This window comes from Magnolia sinica, chromosome 18 (assembly GCF_029962835.1).
Source record: "Magnolia sinica isolate HGM2019 chromosome 18, MsV1, whole genome shotgun sequence".
NCBI lineage: Eukaryota > Viridiplantae > Streptophyta > Magnoliopsida > Magnoliales > Magnoliaceae > Magnolia > Magnolia sinica.
Genome location: NC_080590.1, coordinates 42,850,710 through 42,875,810, shown reverse-complemented (window position 1 = coordinate 42,875,810; position 25,101 = coordinate 42,850,710). Strand labels below are relative to the sequence as shown.

The following is a 25,101-nucleotide window of genomic DNA, read 5'->3' as shown; positions in this document are numbered from 1 at the left end:
CCTCTTGAGGAAGACGGTGCTCGACCTCACGTCCTCCCCTCCGTCACCACCCTAGCAACCTTTGAGAGGTTAGATCTCCCTGGGCAATTTTAACATACATCAGGGCCAGTACGGTCCATTTCCCTTTTAAAAATCTTCTAAATGTTTATATTTCCCTCGTCCCGAGTGCTTTTGGTTGGTGAATCCTGGAATGGCCAGAACTAAATTACAGCAGGGCAATTATGGATTGCCCCAGTCACGTGATGTGATGATGCACGGTAGAGAGTGGACGCGGATTTCCTGCGAAAGCCTTTCGCAGGAAGTTCCTGCGCAAGGATTCTGGATGGGGCCCATTGTGATGTTTTTGAGAAATCTAACCCGTCCATCCGTTTTTTGAGCTCATTTTAGGACATGAGACCGAAAATGATTAGGATCCAAAACTCAAGTGGGCCATACCAGATGAAACAGTGGGGAAAGGAATTCCTACCGTTGAAACCTTCCCAGGATCCACCTTGATGTTTATATTCCATCCAAACCGTTTATAAGGTCATTTTCACTGAGATTAAGTGAAAAAGCCAAGAAATTAAACTGATACAAAACTTTTGTAGCCATATAAATGTTTCAACGGTGGTCACTAAATCCCCACTATTTCCTCTCGTGTGGCTCACTTGAGTTTTTGATCATCCTCATTTTTGGTCAAATGTCCTGAAATGAACTCGTAAAACGGATGAACGGAGTGACTTTCTCAAAAACATCGTAGTGGGCCCCACACAGAATCTTGCGCAGGAACTTCCTGCGAAAGGCTTTGATGATGCACGGTAGAGAGTCATCACTTTGGTGTTTATCTACCAATCGTCACTCTTGACGCACTGCGCGATTGACCGAGGACTAAGAACCACGAGAAGTTGCCTTGCACGTGGAAATCAATATCTAATACGCTCATCAGGCAATCCCCACCGTTGACATGCCATATTTACAAATTAAAGAAAGAAAGAAAAAAAAAACAACAGATCGATCTGATCATCGGCAGGCCACATGTGCATATGTAATCCGAGTATCGGGACTTGGAGATAACAGTGGGCCGCACAATCCAGTCGGTTTTATTTGAGTTAATATATGATACTTGTCGAATTTCTGAGTGACTGCGTATCAATCGTCGTAAGCAGCCCGAGTATCATATGACTGGCCATACATAAATGAAAAGCCGGCATGGACCAAAAGAGGGCAAAAGAAAGGGAAGAAAGAAAGAATTGAACTTGTGAGAGATGGCGAATGAGCTGACTCACCGAGTGGTTCGAACGAACGGCATCGACATGCACGTGGCAGAGCAAGGGAGTGGACCTTTGGTTCTTCTCATCCATGGATTTCCGGGGCTGTGGGCCTCTTGGAAGAATCAAATAGCTGAATTGGCCAAACATGGTTACCATGTGGTGGCACCTGATATGAGAGGCTACGGAGACACTGAGTCGCCTACCGATCCGACCTCCTACTCCATCTTCCATCTCGTGGGCGATCTCGTTGGCCTTCTCCAAGTACTGGGCCATCAGCAGGTGATGATTCTTCTTATCCGTTAAATTGTTGTTTGGTAAGTAATTTCTTAGAGAAGTCTTTCCAAAACATGATCTAGTACTCCTGTGAAATCTCTCTCTCTCTCTCTCTCTCTCTCTCTCTCTCTCTCACACACACACACACACACACACACACATATTGCTAGTCGAACAACTGTGGGCCCACATGATGGACAGTCCAACTACATGTGGCCTTGCCTTTGATTCATAATCATAGGTGGGCTAACAAAGGTCTAGATCCATGAATAATGCATCTTGTCATAAAGATTTGGGTCCGCTAGCTATTTTATTGGCACTGCTTGGATGGTTATGATGTTTGGATCGAAGTGATTCTTGAGAGGAAACGGCGATCAGAGGTGGGGCCACCATGACGGATGATCCATTTCCATTGATCAGAGACATTTTTTTTCTTTCACAAATGATTTGGACTATATATTTTGTTGGCTATGGATCGGATGACGGGATCATAAGATCAGAGTGACTCTTGAGGAATTAAAACATTTGGGGAGGTGGAGGTGAGGCCTGCAAGGTGGACAGTTTAGATCCAAGAATTACATGGTTTTTTGTTACGAACAATCTAGGCCGTTCATTTTATTGGCCATCGATCAAATGGCTGAAGAATATCTTAGCGAGTCTTGGAACGGGGAAAGAGTGGTCATCTTTTTGTCATAAATTATTTGGATCTCCATTTCGTTGGCACTCGGCTTTTCTGTCATGTGCCGTGTGTGTGGAGGCGTACCAAAGTCAATACAGCGGCCGATTCAAACTTTGACCCGAGTACCAAAATAGTTAAATACGTAAAACTTGGTGGTATATAATTAAATTGGAGAAGATTGGTCTCCTACTTAGCCACCGGTAGAATATTTATGATGATAAGATGATAATAAAAGAGTGAGATTCTTCATGAGTTATACTTTTTTTTTTTTAAGGTGGGGTCACACCCCTATATCATTGATAGTATGAACAGAGGATATACAGCCATAACCATAGGGGGGCACCACAAAAACATCGGGCATGATCACCCAACATATCACCTAAACATTAACCACAAAAAGGAAAGCAAAACAAACCGGCCTCTCCTGACTGCAAGGAGACAGCTCCCGGAACCTCCCCTGATCTGGGAACATTCAAAAGCATAGGAAGATGAAGATACCCTGGCAGAAAAAAACAATGACATCCACTCAGACCGAGCGCAGCGCCACCACTATAGGTACCAGACCCATGTTCCCCTACACCAGCGAGAACAGGAAAGCAGACAGCCCGCAACTACCACCCCAAAACGCCTCTCTCTACGCACACAACCGCCTGAGCTTCGACTACCAAACACCCCGATCTCCCAAACAACAATTTTCACCTGCACGAAAACAGCAACTCCCTCCAACTACCAGAAAAGCAGCTCTACCGAAGCAACCAGCCAAGCTTACCTGCTCTGTTTTAACAATCGGCCAAATCAACTACAGCAAGTCCAACTGACAATTCAGACCACAAGAAAAAACCCCCAATATACAACCAGCAGCGCCCTTATACATCCACACAGAAAGTACCTCAGGACCCACATCCAAAAATAAACCACGTTATATATGTTGATGCAAAAATCTGGTTGTCCCTCCTTCTGGCCGTCGAGTGCCTGCATAGGAAGAAGATAAAGGAGACCTTGGCTAGAGCAGCGGACCCTCCGATGCCAAAGTCAGGCCAGGAATCTAGGTCGTATTATATTGAGGGAGTTCGGGAGAGAGGTTTTTTTGTGTACCTTTCATCCTTGGAGTCGCTCCTATTTATAAGAGAAGGAGGATCCCGTCGTATGGGGATTCTTTCCCGATATTTTGGAGATTTGATTTAGATAGTGTTTTGTTTACGGATACTTCCCAATCCCGAGATTTCCGGGACCGGGGATCTTTCTACAAGATTCTCGAGGCGGTGTTTAAGATTACACCGTCTCTCCTTTGCTTGGCTCAGCCTCAATAGATTCGTAATCTCGGCTGGCTTACATAGGAGACTTTTTGCCTATTATCGGACAAAACTAGGTCGGTTCAAGACCAATGTTTTCCTTCTATTCGATAGCCGATACTGCAACCAACCATACATGGGTTGTTTTTATAATCGGTCAGGTGGCTTTATGATTTGGGACCTTTAATAGGTCTCTTTAGACATTTCTGCCTCGTTAATAGAGTCAACTTGATGTGCCTTAGGCTCTCGACTCTCCACTTCGGTCGGGATTCATTTCCGACAAATTCGAATAAGTCTCTCCTTTGGCTTTGTCTTGCTCGACCCAAACTGTTGGCTTGGATCTTTCAGTCGGTTTTAATAGAGTTAGTCCATAAAATAACCGAGTCTCCGGACTTATCATATTATTTTCCCCATACTCCTTGTGTCAGTTATATCGGCACCAAGGAGTATTGTATTGCAGATCGAGGTTATGATGAGGTATTTATTGTTTCTTGTGTCGTTCTTGACGTGCGACGGATCATTACTCGAGGTTGCATGAGCGAACAACCGTCAAGTCGTTTCGTCCGCTTATGAGCGCCAGACACATGGCGGAGATGTTACTTGCGTCAGTCGGCGTGCGCCATGCGTCGGGCGGGGGAGTCGAAATAGGCGTCGATTTGACTCCTCCTTAAATGCTGCTGTCACGTGGCTCGACTATAAAAGGAGGAGCGGGATCGACTTTCGCATTTTCGTCTGCCCAATTCATTTTCCTCTCCCATTCTCCTTTCTCTCTTCTCAGCTGTGTTTGCGGTCTGCCATTCTTCTCCGTCCTTGCCTTCTTCCCTTCTTAACTATGTGTTTATCGTCTTTCCGGTGAGTCTTATTTTTCTCCCTTTTTCTTTTCGACGTTCAGTGACTATGCATCCTTCAAATCCCCAGGAGGAGATTTCTGGTGATGAGGGCGAAACGGAGCATTTTTGGAATGTTTCGGAATCGCCTTCCTTACTGGCGGAGATGGCGATGAGTGCTAATGAGGCTTTTCAGCTTACCGTTAGGACATCCAGTAGGACTTCGGCGGAACGCCCTGCCCCGGAGGGGCCCTCTGTCTTAAGACATGCCCCAGGCAGGCCCACCCCCTTTTTTTCCCAAGGGATGACTTAGAGGAAGAGGAGGAAGAATTAGGAACCTCTGAGTCGGCTCTTCCTAGGAGACCGATGGGGGTCGAGTTTTGGGGAACCGCTGAGTCAGTCCCCCTACGGAGATCGGCTCAATTTGCTGAGTTGGAAGCTGAAGAAGGAGAAGCTGCCGAGAGTGAGGAGGTCGAAGATAAACAAAAGGGGCCAGTTCCCTCAGTTTTGACTGAGATGGACTTAAATAGGATTCGAATAGGGTATCATGTCTCTGACTCAGTAATTCTTCAACTTTCACTTCCGAATGAATTGCCCGACCATCCCCCTCCTGGGATGGTCGCAATTTTTCAAGTCGCCATGCAATGTGGCTTGCGTTTACCCTTACAACCTATTGTTCGAAATTTTCTTTCTCGGCTCAGAATTGCTCCCGGGCAGATAGTCCCGAATTGGTGGAGGAACTTGTTTGGATGTAAAGTGTTGTGGGCTGAGGCTGAATAGCCCCCACTGACTGTAGACGAATTCCTCTATCTATACCAATTTCGGCCGAATACTTCACAGCCCGGTTGGTATTTTTTGAGTGCTTGGCGAAACAAGGGTGGTTCTTTGATAACTGACCCTCCTACCTCTAACAAGCACTGGAGAGAGAGGTGGTTCTGGGCATGTGGTCGCTGAGAAACTGCCGAGCCTGGGCTGTTCGAATCCCTCGTTCCCCGGGTGTTCTCTAAAGCAGGTGACTTGGCTCGCCTTTTTTCTCATCTTGTTTTGCTAAACTCCTCTTAAGTCTAACTGAACGTCTTCTGCAGAAATCTCCAAGAGAAAGCCGAAGCTAGCAGCCAACGCATTAGCTCGGATCAGAGACCTATGGACGTTGAGCCCGGAAGACAGGTCTTAGAAGTTCCTCTTACAGCCGGAGCGTCTTCTTCTCTCGGGCCTGGACTCGTCTGTAACAGGTAACTCTGAATTACTCAGGCACATTCTTCTTGAATTTTTCTGATTCCGCATTTTATCTGACACAGAAATGGCCGAAGCTCGACCCCTCCTGAGGTCGTCGAAGTTAAAGGCTCCCCCTAGGTCAGTCCTTCTATCGGAGCCTCGGCCCCTGAAGAAGGCTAAGACTGCTCCCTTGGATGCGGAGCCTTTTTCCCCAGTCGCCACTACCTCGGCCGTCCCGCCCGTCGTCGATCTTTCTGACCCCGAAGAGAGGGCGGAGGACGTTCCTGTCGAGTCCCGAGCGACTCTCGAGCCAGCACAGGTCGCCGAACGAGTCTCGGGGCGAAGAGAGGAGCAGAGAGGGGAGAGTTCAAGGGAGGAGTCGGCTCCGCAGGAGCAATCCTCCTTCCGTCGGGCCGTGGCAGATATGGTGCCTTGGGCTGTTTCTGCCGGGAGCGAAAGGGAATTCGCTTCCATCTTCGAAGCTCTTGGGAGTCGGATACTCTCCCATGTTGCAAAGGTCTTGCTCCAGGTGGGGTTTCAAATTTTATTCTCTAGTTCTGTCTCTTTCAGCTTTAATCGGACTTAGTAATATTTTTTTTATTGTGCAGCTCGCTCCTTTCCTACTGAGAGCCAGCGTAGACCTGACCGAGGCTGAGAAGGCTTAGAAAAATGTGGCGGACATCAAAGCGGCTCAGAGACGAGCAACAGAGGCAGAAGCCCAATTTGAGATCGCCTCGACTAGGGTCGGCCGCTTAACTGGCGAGTTGAGCTTGGCTCGAAAGGCGACTGAAGACGCTAAAGCTGAATGTGCTCGGATGGCTCAGCTGCTGAAAGAGGCTGCTGATGAGAGTCGGCAACTTCGCCTGGCTCATGACACCTCCGAGGATAAGCTAAACCGGCTGAAGACCGATACAAAAACGGCGCTCGAGGTGGCAAAAAAAGAGGCGGGAGAGAAGGCCGTAAAAGACTTCCTTGAATCTCCGGAGTTTGAGGACGAGAGATCGCCTATACGTGAGCGGGTACCAACCTTGCATCCAAGTGGTGAAGCAATTTTTTCCCGACCTTGACCTTTCAAAATTTGAGGATGGGCCTCTCAAGGATCCGGCGACTAAAGTGGCTGAGCCTAACAATGTTGCGGGTGGTACCGGGGTAGAGCCTGAAGCGACTCAGCCTTCAGAGGTCATTCCGAATGACCCTTGAGAGCCCCGGAGCTCGGTTTTTGGTACCATCATCGGCTTTTGGTATCATCATCGGCTCCATTTTTCGCATTAACACCAGCTCCGCTGGGAACTCAGTTTTTGGTACCATCATCAGCTCCATTTGTGGCACTAACACCGGCTCTGGGCAAGCTCGAGAATAGCGTTAACCGAAGAAGACATTTGCACGTTGTGGCCGATCTTTCTTTTGCCCCTTTCTAGTTTGATAATGTATTGCCGAAGTAAGATGTAACTCGATGTAACATACTGATAAATGAATATGATCAGTTTCATTTTATTCATTTTTGACTCAGTTTACATGCCTGTTTTTCTCGAGTCTCTTTCATTGCTTTAGGGGTAATAGGTTTTCAGATGCTTGGTGTTCCACTGGTGAGATAGTTGTCGTCCGGTTAGATCTTCCAACTGATATGTCCCTGGTTGAATGGTGGCTGAGACAATATAGGGCCCTTCCCAGTTCGATCCCAGTGTTCCTAAGCCGACTTCCTTAGTATTAAGGAATGTCTTTCGGAGAACCATGTCTCCCACTCGAAAACGTCTGACCTTGACTTGGGCGTTATAGAACTGAGTAACCTGCTGTTGCCAAGCTCTCATAAGTTACTGAGTTCTTTCTCTTCATTCGTCCATAAGATTGAGTTCGAGTGCTAGGAGTTGTTCATTATCCTCTTTGTTAAACGAACTGACTCGGGCTGAAGGCAACCCGATCTCGACCGGGGTGACGGCTTCCAAGCCATAAGCAAGGGAGAAAGGAGTTTTACCCGTAGTAGTTCGTCCTGTAGTTCGATATGCCCACAATATTTTCGGGAGTTCTTCAGCCCACGTTCCCTTGGCTCGGTCGAGCTTGGTCCGGAGGTGGTGTTTGATGATCTTGTTGACTGCCTCAACCTGCCCGTTCGTCTGAGGATGGTGGGGCGATGAGTACACGTTTCTGATCCCGAGGTTGCCACACATTTCACGAAAGCTATTATTGTCGAACTGCTTTCCGTTGTCGGTAACAATAGTCCGAGGTATTCCGAATCGACAGACAATGTTCTTCCACACGAAATCAAGGATCTTCTATTCGGTTATTTTTGCCAATGGCTCAGCCTCGGCCCATTTCGTGAAGTAATCCACAGCCATGACAGCGAACTTGGTCTGGCTTCTTCCCACGGGGAGTGACCCTATGATGTTGAGTCCCCATTGTGCGAAGGGCCAAGGACCGGTCATAGGTGTCAGTGCTTTTGGAGGTCGTCTCGGGAAAAATGCGAATCTCTGACATCTGTCGTATTTCTGAATGAGCTTACGAGCGTCGTGTTGGATGGTCAGCCAGTAGTATCCCTGACGCAATGCCTTATGCGCGAGTGACCGTCCTCCTAAATGGTTTTCGCAGATCCCTTCGTGGAGTTTTCGTAGTACATAGTCTGCTTCGCTGGGGTTTAGACATCGCAGCAGTGGAGTATAATAACCTTTCTTGTATAACGTCCCGTTGAGTATGGTATAACGGGAGGCTTAGACCTTTAATCGTCGGGCCTCGTCGCGGTCTTCAGACAACTCACCCTTATTAAGATATCGGATGATCGGATCAATCCAAGAAGGTTCCGAGTCGATCGTATGTACGATCGAGCTAACTGGTTCCTCGATACTCGGCTTAGCGACGTACTCTACCGGAACAGACCTGGGTATATTGTCTTCATCGGCGGAGGCGAGTTTTGCTAACAAGTTGGCTTTGACATTCTCTGTCCGAGGGATCTGAGTAACGATACAACATTAAAAGCCTTTGATCAGTTCTTTCACTTTCTCCATATACGCTTTTAATTGTTCTTTTCGTGTTTGATATGTACCGGTAACTTGGTTAACAACCAGTTGAGAATCGCTGAAAATATTTAGATGCCTAACACCCAAGCTGGCCACGAGTCGAAGCCGAGCAACAACGCTTCATATTCTGCTGTATTGTTCGATGCTTGAAATCCGAGTCTTAAGGCATATTGCATGTAGGTTTGATCTGGAGTTTTCAGAACAACTCCTGCCCCGCTTGCCTTAGAGTTGGAGGAACCGTTGACATACAACTTTCAGGGTATCGGGTTGGGCGATGATATAGGAGAAGCAATAGTTAATTCTTCAATGGGCTCGGCAGTATGCCCATTCATCGGGTTGGCCTGTGGTGTTACTTCAGCAATAAAGTTGGCAACAGCTTGCCCTTTGATTTCTACTCTCGGCTTATATTAAATGTCGAATTCACTGAGTTCGATCGCCCATTTCGTAAGTCGGCCGGGTGCACCGGTTTCTGTAGAATCTGACGCAGTGGGAGATCGGTCATTACGATGATGGTATGGGCTTGAAAATATGGTCGAAGTCTGTGTGAGGAGACTACTAGAACTAGGGCCACCTTTTCCAAGAGTGGGTATCTCGTCTCTGCCGGTAATAGTGCTTTACTGACGTAGTAAATAGGCAGCTGCTTTCCTTCGTGCTCATGTATCAGGGCCGAGCTAACTGCTGCCTTGGACACCGCTAGGTATAGCAACAGAGTTTCTCCTGGCTCGAGTTTCGATAAGATTAGGGGAGATCCGAGATAAGACTTTAACTGCTGAAACGCTGCTTCGCACTCTTCCGTCCAATTTAACGTTTGTCGTCCCTTCAATTGTCTGAAGAACGGGAGACATTTATCCGTGGCTTTGGACAGGAAGTGATTAAGTGCTGCTACCCGTCCAGTCAGTCTTTGTATATCTTTAATCATTTTGGAGACTCTAAGTCAAGTAGGGCTTTTATCTTTTTCGGGTTAGCTTCTATCCCTCGCTGACTGACCAAGAAATCGAGGAACTTTCTTGAGCTTACGCCAAAGGCGCACTTGCTCGGGTTCAGTTTCATTTGGAACTTATGTAAGATGAGGAACATTTCTTCTAGGTCGGCTATGTGGTCAATCGCGCATATACTTTTGATGAGCATGTCGTTGATGTACACTTCCATCGTTCGGCCGATCAGCCGAGCAAAGATCTTGTTCACCAATCTCTGATAAGTCGCACTAGCATTTTTCAAACAAAACGGCATCGCACGGTAACAATAAAGACCTTTGTCAGTGACAAAGGTTATTTTTGATTTATCGAACTGATGCATTACAATTTGATTATACCCTGAATATGCATCCATAAAGCTAAGAAGTTCATACCCCACGGTATTGTCTACCAATTGGTCTATCCTTGGAAGAGGAAACTATCCTTCGGGCAGACTTTATTTAGGTCGATATAGTCGATACAGACTCGCCACTTCCCGTTAGCTTTCTTCACTAGTACGACATTTGCTACCCATTCCGGATAGTATATCTCTTATATGAATTTTACCTTGAGGAGCTTGCTAACCTCTTCTTCTATGACAGCGTACCTTTTAGAGCCGAGAGGTCATCACTTTTGTCGGATTGGCCGGTAGGTTGGATCGACATTGAGTCGGTGGGTGATCACTGACAAGTCGATTCCTCGTATATCTTCATGACTCCAAGCAAATACGTTAGCATATCGTTGGAGCAGGGCTATCAAATTATCTCTTAAGGGTGGTCGCAGAGACGAGCCAACCTGCACTGTTTTGCACTCATCTGTCTCGACCAAGGGTACCGAGACATGATCTTCAACTGGCTGCCCTCGTTCATGCGTCTTGACCCGGGGGTCTAGCGACTCGATCATTGATACTTCGCCTAGAGCTTTCTCGGTGGGTCTCTTTACAGCTGTCATGTAGCAACGTCTTGCGTCCTGCTGATCTCCTTTGAGGACTCTTACTCTCGACTCAGTCGAGAATTTCATGGAGAGGTGGTACGTAGATACGACGGCCTGGAGGATACTCAGAGAGGGTCGACCGAGTATAGTGTTGTACATGGACGATTGGTCGACTATCAGGAAATTAACTATTATTGTCGCTTAGTGCGGATGATTCCCGGCTGTGAGCGGTAGTAAAATGATCCCCTCCGAGAGTATCTGTCCCCTCGAGAATCCGACCAACGGGGTACGAACCGGTCGTAACGCCGATCGTTTAACACCCATCCTATCGAAGGCTTGAGTGAACAACACGTCAGCTGATGACCCTGTGTCGACGAGAATGTGGAGCACCCTTCAGTTTGCAATGGTCAGAGTAACGACCAATGTATCGTCATGTGGATGATGGATCCCTCGGGCATCTTCATCAGTGAACGAGATATAGTAACTTTTTCTTCTTCTTTTCTTTTGAAGGCCAAGCTATGATCAGAATTTCGGACTCAGGTCGACTGAGGCTTCTGGCGTGGTTTTTTCGGGCATTATTTGAGTCGCCTCTGCACAGGGGTCCTCCGACTATCGTCCGGATTTCTTCCGTAGATCGGTTGTCGCTCGGTTGTTCTTCCGTTGTTCCTGTTCTCTCGACATGTTCTTTAAGCCGGCCTTCTCGGATAAGCCTTTCGATCTCCTCCCTCAAGTGATAGCAATCACTTGTACTATAACCGTGATCGCGATGATAGTGACAATACTTGTCCTTATTCCGCCAGTTTGGATTACTTCGAAGCTTATTCGGCCAACTTACAAATCCTTCAGTTTTGATTTCCACCAACACCTGTTCTCTAGGTTTGTTAAGCGGGGTGTATGTAGAAAACATTCGGTCGGGTCGCTTGCCTGGCTTGCGTTCATCGCGCGCTCGATCGTCCTTGCGCTTTTTCCCTCCAGCCGAGTCAACCTCGTTTTTGGCAGACCCTTTGGCCGTGGTTTTTGAGTTCTGGACGGCCTCGTGCAAGTTTCGCGTTTCTTCAGCGTCAGTGTATTTGTCTGACCGAGTCATGAGCTCCGCCAAAGTTTCGGGTGGATTCTTGTCTAAGGATGCCAAAAACGGCTTATCCCTTACACCTTGCATGATGAAGTTGAGTGCTGTCTCCTCCGAATGTTTCTGAACTTGAAACGATTCGAAGTTGAATCGTTTGATATAATCTTTCAACAATTCTCCCTCCTTCTGGACTATGTTGTTCAGATGTGCTAGAGGTTTCAACTTCTTCTTCCTGCCAATAAAATTGGTAAGGAAGGCGTCACTAAGTTCTGTAAAGGTTCGGATGGATTTTGGTTTCAGTTGTTTGAACCAAAGTCGGGCTACATCGGCTAAGGTGAGGGAGAAGGCTTGGCACATCACAGCATTCAAGGCATCATGTAGTTCCATGTACGTTCGGAAGCATTCGATGTGCTCAGTTGGGTCAGTTTTACCCATGAAAGGCGTAATTTGCGGAAGACGGAAATGTTCCGGTAGTCAGGCCTGCATTACTTCCTCCATAAACGGGGACGCTTTTGTTTCGGGCCGATTCTGACGAAAATCCCGACCCTGCTTCACGTCTTCGATTTCCTCCTGTACCTCCCTCTTGAAATCTTGAAGGTCAGCTTTCCAAGGTTCGTTACTTTCGGCCATTCCCTTGATCGAAGGCCGACTTCGCCTCCACCGATTGATTTCGTGTCGGAGGTTAGTGGGAGGCAGAACGGCAGTAGCGGAATGAGTGGGAGCCGGCTCGGACGGACCTTGGGGCTGACTTTTCTAGGGGATTGTTGGTTGCGTGGCATCAGGCTCGGGATCAACAACTTGCTGTGGGGCATTAGTCGTCTGAATACCCGACGAAACTTGCTGACGGTGTATTTGTTCCAACAGCTGTTTCATGACGTTGATGTCGGATCTGAGTTCCTGTACCTCTTTATCCAGTCGCCCATTACCTCGATTCCGCTGAGTGTTCCTCGTCCCCACAGAGGTCACTGGTCGAGCAGCGGAATACTGACCTTGAGTCCCTTGAACAGCGTTTGCATCCGATGGCTCAACGGCGGCTGCCTCATTCGGATCTTCTGGGACCATTCTCCTAGTAACCACCATTAAAGCACGTTTTTCAACCTCCGAATAGAGCGTAGGAAATGACTTTTTATATCAATTCCCACAGACGTCACTAAACTGTTGATGCAAAAATCTGGTCATCCCTCCTTCTGACTGTCGAGTGCTTGCACAGGAAGAAGACAAAAGAGACCCTGGCTAGAGCAGGGGACCCTCCGATGCCAAAGTCAGGCCAGGAATCTAGGTCGTATTATATTGAGGGAGTTCGGGAGAGAGGTTTTTTGCATACCTTTCATCTTTGGAGTCGCTCCTATTTATAAGAGAAGGAGGATCCTGCCGTATGGGGATTCTTTCCCGATATTTTGGAGATTTAATTTAGATGGTGTTTTGTTTACGGATACTTCCCGATCCCGAGATTTCCGGGACCGGGGATCCTTCTACAAGATTCTCGGGACGGTGTTTAAGATTACACCGTCTCTCCTTTACTTGGCTCAGCCTCAATAGATTCGTAATCTCGGCTGACTTACATAGGAGACTTTTTGCCTATTATCGGACAAAATTGGGTCGGTTTAGGACCGATGTTTTCCTTCTATCTGATAGCCGATACTGCAACCAACCATACATGGGTTGTTTTTATAATCGGTCAGGTGGCTTTCTGATTTGAGACCTTTAATAGGTCTCTTTAGACATTGCTGCCTCGTTAGTAAAGTCAACTTGATGTGCCCTATACTTGCCTTAGGCTCTCGACTCTCCACTTCGGTCGGGATTCATTTCCGACAAATTCGAACAAGTCTCTCCTTTGGCTTTATCTTGCTTGACCCGAACTGTTGGTTTTAATAGAGTTAGTCCATAAAATAACCGAGTCTTCGGACTTATCATATTATTTTCCCCAACAATAGACATTCGGGTTTCGACAGGAAAAAAAGGACATGAGAAAAGCCTATCATAAAGCCACGATGGGAGGGATGCAAGGACGAAAGGATACAAGAAAAGAAAGGAAGGAGAAAAGGGGGCCTAAGTCTATGGGACCTGCGCAAAACTATCCATTTCTCTTACAGAGCCTATCCGAACCGCCCCCAGGCCCACTTTATCGAGGAAAAGGCTTCATCTAAAGGCACGAGAGAAGAGATATTTCACGAACTAAAGAGGCAGTCTGAGTGTCACTGCCTATACGGGCCATACCATCTGCATGCCCGTTCCCTTCTCTGTAGATGTGGACAAATTTCAGCTGACCTTGAGTACGAAATCTCTGGATTCTTGCAACCCAATAGGCCCATTTCTAGCTTGGACTTACGCTACCATTTAAAAATTCCACCACGAGCTTTGAGTTAGATTCCACCATGATTGTAGATAAGCCAAAACTAAAGCAGAAGGAGAGCTCGTTGTGAACTGCATGAAGCTCTGCATAGGTGTTGGAGGCTATCCCATAGCCTAGTTGAATTTTCCTTTGTCACCCTTACAGACACCTTCACCGCCTGAAGGACACATATTACCTCTAGCCGAACCGTCAACATTGAGCTTGGCCCAGCCCATTTGCGGCTTCTCCCACCCGACCAAAGTTGGAGGTTTCTAGAGGCACGTTGAGGTTGCATCCCCAGTTCGGACGCAGTAGATTTGCTTGGCGGAGGGCATAGAAGATCTAGGGTACGATTTGCTAGTAAGGAGAGCCAGCGTTTCACCTTAGCCAGGACATCTGCCACCTGCAAAATCTTCCCATCGTATCTAGCAGAATTTCTGAACTTCCAGATTTCCCATAGAATAAAACAAGGGGTGATCTTAAGGAGGGGGGAGGATCGATGATACCTGTGGGAGGGGTTCCACCACGAGGCCAGATTCGCTTCAATCGATAAATTTGCGTTACTCGATATACCAAAAATTCCACCAAAATATACCCAACACACTGAAGCTATTGAACTGTTGATAAAAAGATGCTGCAGAGTCTCAGCCGAGTGGCCTTTGGATGCGTCTAATGAGCAACAAACACACTTGGAGGCTAACATTACACCACGCCCCAGGAATCCATCAACAGGAACAACCTTTTGCAACACTCTCTAGATGAAAAAGGGAGATTCTAGGGGGCAGAGTTGCATACCAAACCCACCTAGACCAATTCTTACAAGGCTTGCTCGCTCTGCTAAGATCCCACGCTGATTTGACCGAGAACGCACCTGAAGGGTTGAGCAGGCAGATGCGTGTGTTAGGGCTGCCCGGCAGGCAGAATCTAGCTTGGAAGGTATAATCAATTATAGTTTGGGGAAGAAAACCATACACTGAGGACGGAAAGAGAGGACCATGCATCCCCAGAACTTGGTTGACCTTGGTAGACAATAGACTATCAGGAACCTGGAAAGATGACTACTGAATTAGCGCGCCAAGCCCCGACCAATTGTCGACTTAGAAGCTACAATTTCCATGCCCAATTTGCCAACTCATGTTGCTCTCCAACAATGGTAGCAACGCATGGATCTTCTTCCACAGTGGGGAGGCGAATAAAGATGATCTAATCGGACCCGATGAGGAAAGGTCTCGCTTGTACTAATTGGCATTCATGAATGAATTCCATAAGCTAGCTTCCTCCTTATACTTAACAGCCCAGCCCAGCTTCATCCTGAGGGCTTTCATGAATTCTGACAACTTCCTAATTCCCAAACCTCCTCTGTTTTTAGGAAAACCGACCAACTTCTAGCCATTCCAATGCAGCTTCCTCTTACCTTCAGACCATCCACATAGGAAGTTTGCGAAATGGCACTCCAGCATTTTTAGGACTTGATTTGGAATGAGAGTGGCTGCCATAGAATGAACGGGGATACTCCTGAGAAAGTGTTGAACAAGAACTAATCTGCCAGCCTGGGAGAGGCATCGCGCTTTGTTCATAACCCCAAGTGTAGGGTCACGATGTAGTAGTAATCTCGGTAAGACTGAGGTTGAATCCACAGGGACTAATCTTGTGTGTATTCTGAAAGAAACTAGAATCAAAACTAGAAGAAGATCTAAATCTAAACTGGAAATAAAAACGAAGTAATTGTGAAGTGTTTAATTAGAAACTTAAGAATTCAATGGTGGGACTAGGGTTTCCAAGGATCCACTTATAGCAATTAGGGTGATTCCTTACTTAATTCAAGTAACACAATTGGAATTAGAGTTCTATTCTATCCAATTGGAAGATATAGCAATTAAGATCAAATCTAAACTTCCTTTGACCTAATTCTCAAAAGAGGAGAATTATGATAATTTGCAGGGATTCCATCACGAAACCATGCCCATGAGACAATGGTAAACAATAGGATTTACCAATCCCATAATCTCAAAATAGGAAAAGGAGATACTCAAAGCTACTGCAGATCTACTGTAATTTAAGTCATAACAAATCATTAAAAATTAAAAGTATTCCTTAAATATCAAACTAGAATCAAAGAAAGTTCAACATAAACATGAATCAAAGTAATAAAAATATCCCATCACGCTACAAGCTTCACCTCTTAGCCCTAGCTAAGATGTTTAGCCAACCATAGACATGATTGGATCTAAAACCCTAGAAGAAAACATAAAAACTAAGGAAGAAATGAAGAAAAATGCTTGGCGATGGCTCTCCACCCTTGTGCTTTGCTCCTTCAAACCCTAAATGATGCTTTGTAACATCATAGGAGGTCCTATTTATAGTTGGGGAACTCCAACTTTCGCACCAAGTTGGAAGAATCTAGAAACCGCCTCAAATTTATGCAATCTGCGTAAAATCTGCGTAACAGCTTCGATGCATCGAAGGTCTTTCGATATGATCTTTAATGCATCAAGGTTCTTTTGATATCAACGAAACTAGTCCAGAACTGTCCATTGAGTTTGGCTTAAAAATCTTACAATTTTCGATTCCACCTTCGATACATCTAAGTACCTTTGATATGATCGAATGCGATTTTGCCATTTTTCTAGAATTAGACTTTTTTGGTCCCGGAATTTATTTTCAAGACAATTTTCAGGATTCCTTTTCTTCGCTTCAAATCTTCAATTTTCTTCCTTCATCACTTGGTTTCCTTGGATTTTTAGCAAGTGAATTCTTCAATCTTAATCTCCTAAGATCCATCCCTTGCCTTGGTGATCTTTGAGCATCAAATTCATGCTTTTAGCACATTTTCCAATCCAAGCTCTTAAATGGACTTGCAACATAAACATGAGTAAAATAAGACATTAAGTATATCATGTTCATAAAACCAGGATATAAATGAGGGATAATATGCAATATTTGACCCTCAACACAATCCCCAACCAGTATTTTGCTTGTCCTGAGCAAAGTATGTGTGAAATAAATCTCAATGCTCAATGTCCAGAATCTCTTTAAGAAAACAATCCTTTGTGTACTCATGTATGATTGGGTAGAATTAAGATATGAAAGTGAGATTTTGAAAACCTAGAGTTGAATCACATAAGCAATCGATCAAATAAGTTCTTTATTAATCAAATTAGAGTATAAGTCTATATATCATATTTTTCAATTTGCTCAGTGAAAATCAACTTACTTTCCATAAAAATACTATCTTTTCATCATGCTAGCCATTCTCATCACTTCAAGATTGGCTTGAAACTCAAGTACTAATTCCGAACTTATCCCCCTCTCCTTCTTTTTCCATTTTTTGATTTTATATCGACGGTCAATTTTTATTCATTCTTTATTTTTGTATTCTTTTTGGCTCTTTTCTGATTTTTTCACCGTACATGACTTTTTTGTCGATCTCCTATTTTTTAAGTGGTTCTTTTCTTCTTTTATGGTGGATAAAATTCTCCAGATTTGATTCTCACCATCTATCAATGATTCACATACTAACAATCAGAACTTCTAGCATGTCTTATAGAAAACAAATTGAATGTGTCTTGTGATTTAGATTAACATGATATTCAAACTTCTTCTTAATCAATTGAGCACAAGAACTTAGGTGATAGATTACTTAGTTGATAAAACTCTAACAATCCAAAATTCAATCTATCTTATCATACTCAAAGTATTCTTGAATACACAATTCATCACTTCCCAAACAGATTTCAACTTGAAACATTGAAAATTTTAAAATTTTTACTCAAAACTGAAAAAACACTAATTACTTTACCTAATATCCCATCTCTAACCTAAAATCTATATTGTCCTCAACGTAAAAGAAATAAGCATGTAATGCAAAAGAGGCAATGAAAAGAAAAGGGAAGTGATGGAAAAATAATACATAAAGAAGGAATTTTGAGGCTTTTCCAATGATCTCAGTGTGAAGATGGGTTAGCACAAGAATGAAACCAACATAAAGCAAACTTTTCTAAACAGCGGAAAGCAAACTATCTTAACTATACCTCCATCAGACTAGGAGGTCAATCCTAGTAAACAAGATCAATCAGAGCTATGGCCATGTCCTCTGAATCAAATGTTTCAATAAATGGCTTTAAACAATGTCCATTTACTTTGAAAGCATTACCATTATTTGGATTCGGAATCTTGACGGCCCCATGAGAATAAACTTTAGTGACTGTGAAAGGGCCGGTCCAACAAGATCAGAGTTTTTTTGAAAAAAGATGTAATTGAGAATTATACAATAGGACTTTTTAACAAGTTAAGAATGTTTTTCGAAGGATTTGTTGGTCATGAAATACCTTTATCTTGTCCTTGTAAATTCTCGAGTTCTTGTATGCGTCATTCCGGATTTCTTCAAGTTCATTTAACAGAAGTTTGCGCAGCGAGTCAGCGTTGTCCAAATTGAAGTTTAAATTTTTAATAGCCCAGTAGGCTCTATGTTCCAACTCCATAAGTAAGTGACATGCCTTCCCATAGACAAGTCTAAAGGAAGACATTACAATGAGAGTTTTAAAGGCTGTACGGTAAGCCCATAAAGCATCAGTCAAGCGGATTGATCAATCCTTACGGTCAGGGTTAACCATTTTTTTCAGAATATGTTTAATTTCCCTATTAGAAATCTCAGCTTGCCCAATTGTTTGTATGTGGTATGGAGTGCTCACTTTATGCGAGATGCCATATTTCTTCATTAAGTTCGTAAATGGCCTGTTACAGAAATGTGAACCTCCATCACTAATGATGGCTCGAGGTGTTCCAAACTGGAAAATGATGTTCTCTTTTAAGAATTTAATGACCGTTTGATGATCATTATTCCGACACGGGATCGTTTTGACCCATTTAGTGACATAGTCTACTGCTAGCAAAATATACAAATTCCCAAAGGATTAGAGGAACGGTCCTATGAAATCGATGCCCCAACAATTAAATGCTTCAATGATCAGAATGGGGTTTAAAGACTTCATGTTTCGACAAGACAATGCTCCCAACTTCTGACAACGCTCACAAGCTTTGCAAAACTCATGAGTGTCCTTTAACATAATGGGCCAGTAAAAACCGCACTGCAGAATTTTGGCTATGGTCTTTTTAGCAGAAAAGTGACCACCACAGGCCTGAGAATGACAAAAGGAGATGACACTTTGGTGTTCATTGTCTGGCACACATCTCCTTAAGATTTGGTCTGGGCAATACTTAAATAAATACAGATCATCTCAGAAGAATTTACGTACCTCAATGAAGAATTTTTTCTTATCTTGCGCAGTCCAATGTATGGGCGTGAAACCTGTAGCAAGATAGTTAGCAATATCAGCAAACCAAGGTGAATGGGACACTTTAAACAGTTGTTCATTAGGAAACATGTCATTTATATATGTCGTCTCAAGGGAGTCAGAGAGATCAAAACGGGAAAGATGGTCAGCTACTATGTTCTTTACTCCCTTTTTATCTTTTATTTTCAAATCAAATTCCTAGAGTAAGAGGATCCATCTTATCAAGCGAGGTTTAACATCATTCTTAGAAAGAAGATACTTGAGTGCCGTATAATTAGTATAGATGATGACCTTGGATCCGATCAAGTAGAACCTAAGTCTAAAGCGAATACTACGACTAAGAGTTCCTTCTCCGTAGTAGAGTAGTTCACTTGGGCAGAATTTAGAGTTTTACTTGTATAATGAATAACGTAGGGTTTCTTTTATTTTCTCTAGCCTAAAACCTCCTCAAGAGCATAGTCGAATGAATCACACATAATTTCAAAAGGAAAGTTCTAGTTAGGTGGTTGTATGATAGGTGTAGTGGTTAACATGCCCTTAAGCTTAGAGGGCTTCTTGGCATTGCTTAGTCCACTCGTATAATACGTCCTTTTGAAGCAGATTGCATAAAGGACAAGAGAGGTGACTAAAGTCCTTTATAAATCGTATATAAAATCTGACATATTTTAAGGATCGCACGTCTCGTATGTTCTTAGGTGGAGGTAGGTTAGAGATAAGATCAATCTTAACCTTATCTAACTTAATTCCCTCAGATGAGATGATATATCTAAGGACAATTCCATTATGAACCATGAAGTGACACCTTTTTCAATTTAGTACCAAGTTCTTTTCCTCACATCGCTTTAGCGCATTTTTCAAAATTTCTAAACTTCGCTAAAGGATGGACCAAAGACAGAAATTGTCCATGAAGAGCTCTAAATATTGCCCCATCATATCAGAAAAATACTCAACATACATCACTGAAAAGTGGCGGGAGCATTACATAGCCTGAATGACATCCTTCAGTAAGCAAAGGTGCCCTAAGGACATGTAAATGTGGTCTTTTCTTAATATTAAAGGGTTATCTCTATCTGGTTATAGCTCGAATATTTGTCAAGGAAACAATAATAGGAATGACCAGCCAACCTTTCCAAGATTTGATCAAAGAAGGGCAAAGGAAAGTGATCCTTCCTCGTAACAGTATTCAACTTCTTGTAGTCAGTGCACATTTTCCAACCAGTAGTGACTCTAGTTGGCACGAGTTCATTGTTTGCATTGGCTACGATGGTGATTCTGGAATTCTTAGGAACCACCTAAGTTGGAGTCACCCATTGGCTATCGGATATAGGGTATATGATACCCACATCCAATAGCTTAAGAACCTTGGCCTTAACCACTTCCTTCATGTTTGGATTTAATTTATGTTGTGGTTGCCGGGAGGTCTTCGCATTATCCTCAAGATGAATGCGGTGAGCACAAATCAAAGGGTCGATTCCCTTGAGGTCCGCAATCGACCATCCAAGGGCTCTTTTATACTCAATGAGAGTAGAGATAAACATACTCTCCTGTTCTTGCTCAAGGTGGGAAGAAATCACCACTGGGTATGTCTCATCTTGACCTAAATAAACATATTTTAAATCGTAGGGTAAAGGTTTTAGGTCAAGATTCGGTGCTTTGAGGTTAGATAATAGAGGCACTACATCAGTTTGGGTAATTCTTCAAATTGTGGCCTCCACCAGTTAACTTCAAGTACCAGCACAGTATCAAGCATGACACCCATCTCCCCAATCATATCATCATCTAAATCATGGGAGTGGGCCAAGCATGTCTCTGGAGGGTCAGAGGATAAGGTCAGAAGTGTTTTATCTTTCATGAAAGAATCGATCAAATTAATATCGTGGGCATTGTTATCATCCTCTACCTTTTTACTCAATTGAAAAAGATATTGAGCTCCAATGTCATATTTCTAAAAGATAAATTCATGACTCCATTCCTATAATTAATGATTGCATTTGATGTAGCAAGGAATGGGCGACCAAGGATGACGGGAATTTGAGTGCTCATGTTCACGATGGGTTGAGTATCCAGGACGATAAAATCTACTGGGTAGTAGAATTTGTCAACCTGGACCAACACAACATCAATTATCCCTCTCGGTACATGAACTGAGCGATCGACAAGTTATAATGTAGTCTGGGTGAGTTTAAATTCACCTAGATCCAGTTGTTCGTAGACCAAGTAAGAGATTAGATTTACGCTCGCTCCTAAGTTAATAAGTGCATGCTCAATCCAGTAATTTTCAATTACACAAGCGATGGTTGGGCTACCGGGATCTTTGTATTTCTGTGACACATCTTGCTTTAGGATGACACTCACTTTTTCTGTTAAGAAGATTTTCTTTTGGATGTTTTGCCGTCTTTTGGTCGTACATAAATCTTTCAAAAATTTGTCATATGAAGGAATCTGTTTTACCGCATCCAGTAAAGGAATGTTGACCTTCACTTGCTTAAGCACTTCTAGAATATCTTGAGAGTTAGAGAGAGGCTTTGGTGCAGTTAACCTTTGAGGGAATGGAGCAACTGGTTTGATTTGAAGTTCCGGTTTTACCTCATGTGGAGCATCGTTAGGTCCATCAGTCTCATCTACATCCGGGTCCTTAGGCTTCTCAGCCCTTACCGGAATAGATTTGTCAATTATCTTCCCACTCCTAAGAGTGGTGATAGACTTAGCTTGCTCCATTGGATTTGAAGAGCTTGATTCACTAACTCCGTATTGCGGTTTAGGATTGGGGATAGGTTGGGCTGGAAGCATCTCTTTCTCCATAATCGTAATGCGTAATTCTATCTTTTGTATAGCCTTTGTTAGTTCTTGTAAGGCTTGAAGAGTACTTTGCTGAATGAGCTCTTGAGGATTTTGAACCAATTCCTCTTGAGGTTTCCCTTGATTTAAGAACCAATTAGGGATTCCTTGAGGTGTAACAGATTATCCATTCCTCCAACTGAAATTTGGATGATTTCTCCAACTGGAGTTGTATGTGTTCGAAGTGAGTCCTTTGAAAGGCCTTTGGTAGTTGTTTAAGACATTTGATTGCTCATTCAATTTCTTGAAACGTAGGTATTGTTGGGTAATTTTCAGTTGTATGAATGTTGCAGGCATAAATACCGCAGACAACTTCCTTATCCTTCTCCTTCTTAAGTTCCATGGCCTCAAGTTTCCTTGTGGACTGACCACTTTAGCATTGATATCATCTTCCTCTTTCAAAAGATATATGCCATCTCTCTCCTTTGATTGAATGGGCTTAGACGTGATGCTCGTTCTTGGGGAGATTTACCATGATTGTGCGGTTTCAGCGAGTTTATCAAAGTAATCCCATACTTCATCGACATCTTTATTAAGAAATTCCCCATTTCACATCGCCTCGACAAATTGGCACATGGAAAATGTCAGTCAAAAGGAAAAATTTTGTTATGCGCCACGTTTCAAAACCGTGTTGTGGGCATGAACTGACAAGATCCTTGAGCTGCTCCCAACATTGGAAGAATGTTTCATCTTCCCTTTGGGCGAAGTTCATGATCAATGTTCTGATGGTGTTTGTTTTATGATATAGAAAGAATTTCTTTATGAACTCCCTTGTCATGTCATTCCATCTACTAATAGATCGTGGACGTAGTGAATGTAACCACGTCTTCACATTTTCTTTCAAGGAGAAAGGAAAGAGTTTCAACCAGATTGTGTCCTCAGACACATTAGGAAGTATAAAGTGGCTATGATCTCACCAAACTCTTTCAAGTGTAAATATGGATTTTCAGATTCAAGCCCAAGGAACTTTGGAAGGAGTTAGATCACTCCTGGCTTGATGTTTATGTTTCATGTATTTTCTGGAAAGACCATACAGGAAGGAGTGATCACCCCCGCTGGTTGTAAATAGTCTCATAAAGTACTAGGAGGGGGTGCTTGATGTACCTCATTTTTATCTTGAATTTCCTCAACCCTAAGTTGGGGTGGATTTGGAGGTTGATTGGCCGATTGATTGGAAGCCATAACTTCAGTTAACTCTATAGATCTTGAGTGGTGTCTAATCTGTGATGGATAAATAACCCCTAAACTAATCCTCCTTCACTCAAGAGACGTCGAGTGTTATCACGGACCCACTTGGGTATGAAACACTCGTAGCCCTCAATTTCAGAATCTAACCTAAACCTAAAAAGAAAAAAAGAAAATAGAAATCTAGAAATAGATAGAGAGAGAATTAGAAAGAAGTTACCAAATTAGAAGTTTCTATATTGGGATCTTGCAGAAGAAAAAAGGAAAGCAAAGTAGTTTCTAAAAATGAAAAAGGAAAGTTTCTAAAAATAGAAAGCAAATTAGTTTCTAAAAATGAAAAAGGAAAGTTTCTAAAAATAGAAAGTAAATTAGTTTCTAAAACAAATTAGGATAGGAAATTAATTTCTAAAAATATATTAGGAAAGTTTCTAAACTTGGAAATAGAAAGCTAAGTTAGTTTCTAAAATAATTTAGAAAAAACCCTAACCTAAAAATAGAAAGTAGAAAAACCCAAATCTTGAACTAATTCCAAAACTAGTTAATCTTAGAAAAATGCAATTGTTAATCCCCGACATTGGCCCCGAAAACTTGTTCACAACCCCAAGTGAAGGGTCGCGATGTAGTAATAATCCCGGTAAGATCGAGGTCGAATCCACAGGGATTAATCTCATGTGTATTCTGAAAGAAATTAGAATCAAAATAGAAGAATATCTAAATCTAAATTGGGAATAAAAACGAAGTAATTGTGAAGTGCCTAATTAGAAACTTAAGAATTCAAAGGTGAGAATTAGGATTTTCAAGGATCCACTTGTAGCAATCAGGGTGATTCCTTACTTGATTCAAGTAACACAATTGGAATTGGAGTCCTATCCAATCCAATTGGAAGATATGGCAATTAAGATCAAATCTAAACTTCCTTTGACCTAATTCTCAAAAGAGGAGAATTATGATAATTGGCAGGGATTCCATCACCAAACCATGCCCATGAGACAATGGCAAACAACAGGATATACCAATCCCATAATCTCAAAACAGGAAAAGGAGATACTCAAAGCTATTACAGATCTACTGTAATTTTGGTCACAATAAATCATTAAAAATTGAAAGTATTTCTTAAATATCAAACTAGAATCAAAGTAAGTTCAACATAAACATGAATCAAAGCAATAAAAATATCCCATCACGTTACAAACTTTACGTCTTAGCCCTATCTAAGAGGTTTAGCCAACCATAGACATGATTGGATCTAAAACCTTAGAAGAAAATATGAAAACTAAGGAAGAAATGAAGAAAAACGCTTGGCGATGACTCTCCACCCTTGTGCTTTACTCCTCCAAACCCTAGATGATGCTTTGGAGCATCCTAGGAGGTCCTATTTATAGTTGGGGAACTCCAACTTTCGCATCGAATTGGAAAAATCCAGAAACCGCCTCAAATTTATGCAGTCTACATAAAATCTGCGTAACAACTTCGATGTATCGAAGGTCTTTTGATATCATCGATACTGGTCCAGAACTGTCCAGCAAGTTTGGCTTAAAAATCTTACAATTTTTGATTCCACCTTCGATACATCTAAGTACATTCGATATGATTAAAGGTGATTTTGCTAGTTTTCCAGAATTAAACTTTTCTGGTTCCAGAATCTATTTTTAGGACAAGTTTCAGGATTCATTTTCTTCAATTCAAATCTTCGATTCTCTTCCTTCATCACTTGGTTTCCTTGGATCTTTGACATGTGAATTCTTCAATCTTGGTCTTGAGCATCAAATTTATGCTTTTAGTACCTTTTCCAATCCAAGCTCTTAAATTCACCTTGCAACACATAATGAGTAAAGTAGGACATTAAGCAGTATTATGTTCATAAAACCAAGATATAAATGGGGGATAATATGCAATATTTGACACTCAACACGCTTGCCATCCGCTAATCCGACCCTCAATCTTCTTTATCAA

The 25,101-nt window shown here is 43.0% G+C and overlaps 1 protein-coding gene across 1 annotated transcript in view; it reads left to right on the top strand.

The window, feature by feature from the left end:
- Window positions 1-1,105: 1,105 nt before the first annotated feature.
- Window positions 1,106-25,101, top strand: part of LOC131233156 (uncharacterized) — a 40,338-nt gene continuing 16,342 nt past the window's right edge. Inside the window, exon 1 of the mRNA XM_058229768.1 lies at window positions 1,106-1,529. Coding sequence (XP_058085751.1) covers window positions 1,245-1,529 — 285 coding nt within the window. The 5' untranslated portion in view covers window positions 1,106-1,244. The remainder of the gene's footprint in view (window positions 1,530-25,101) is intronic.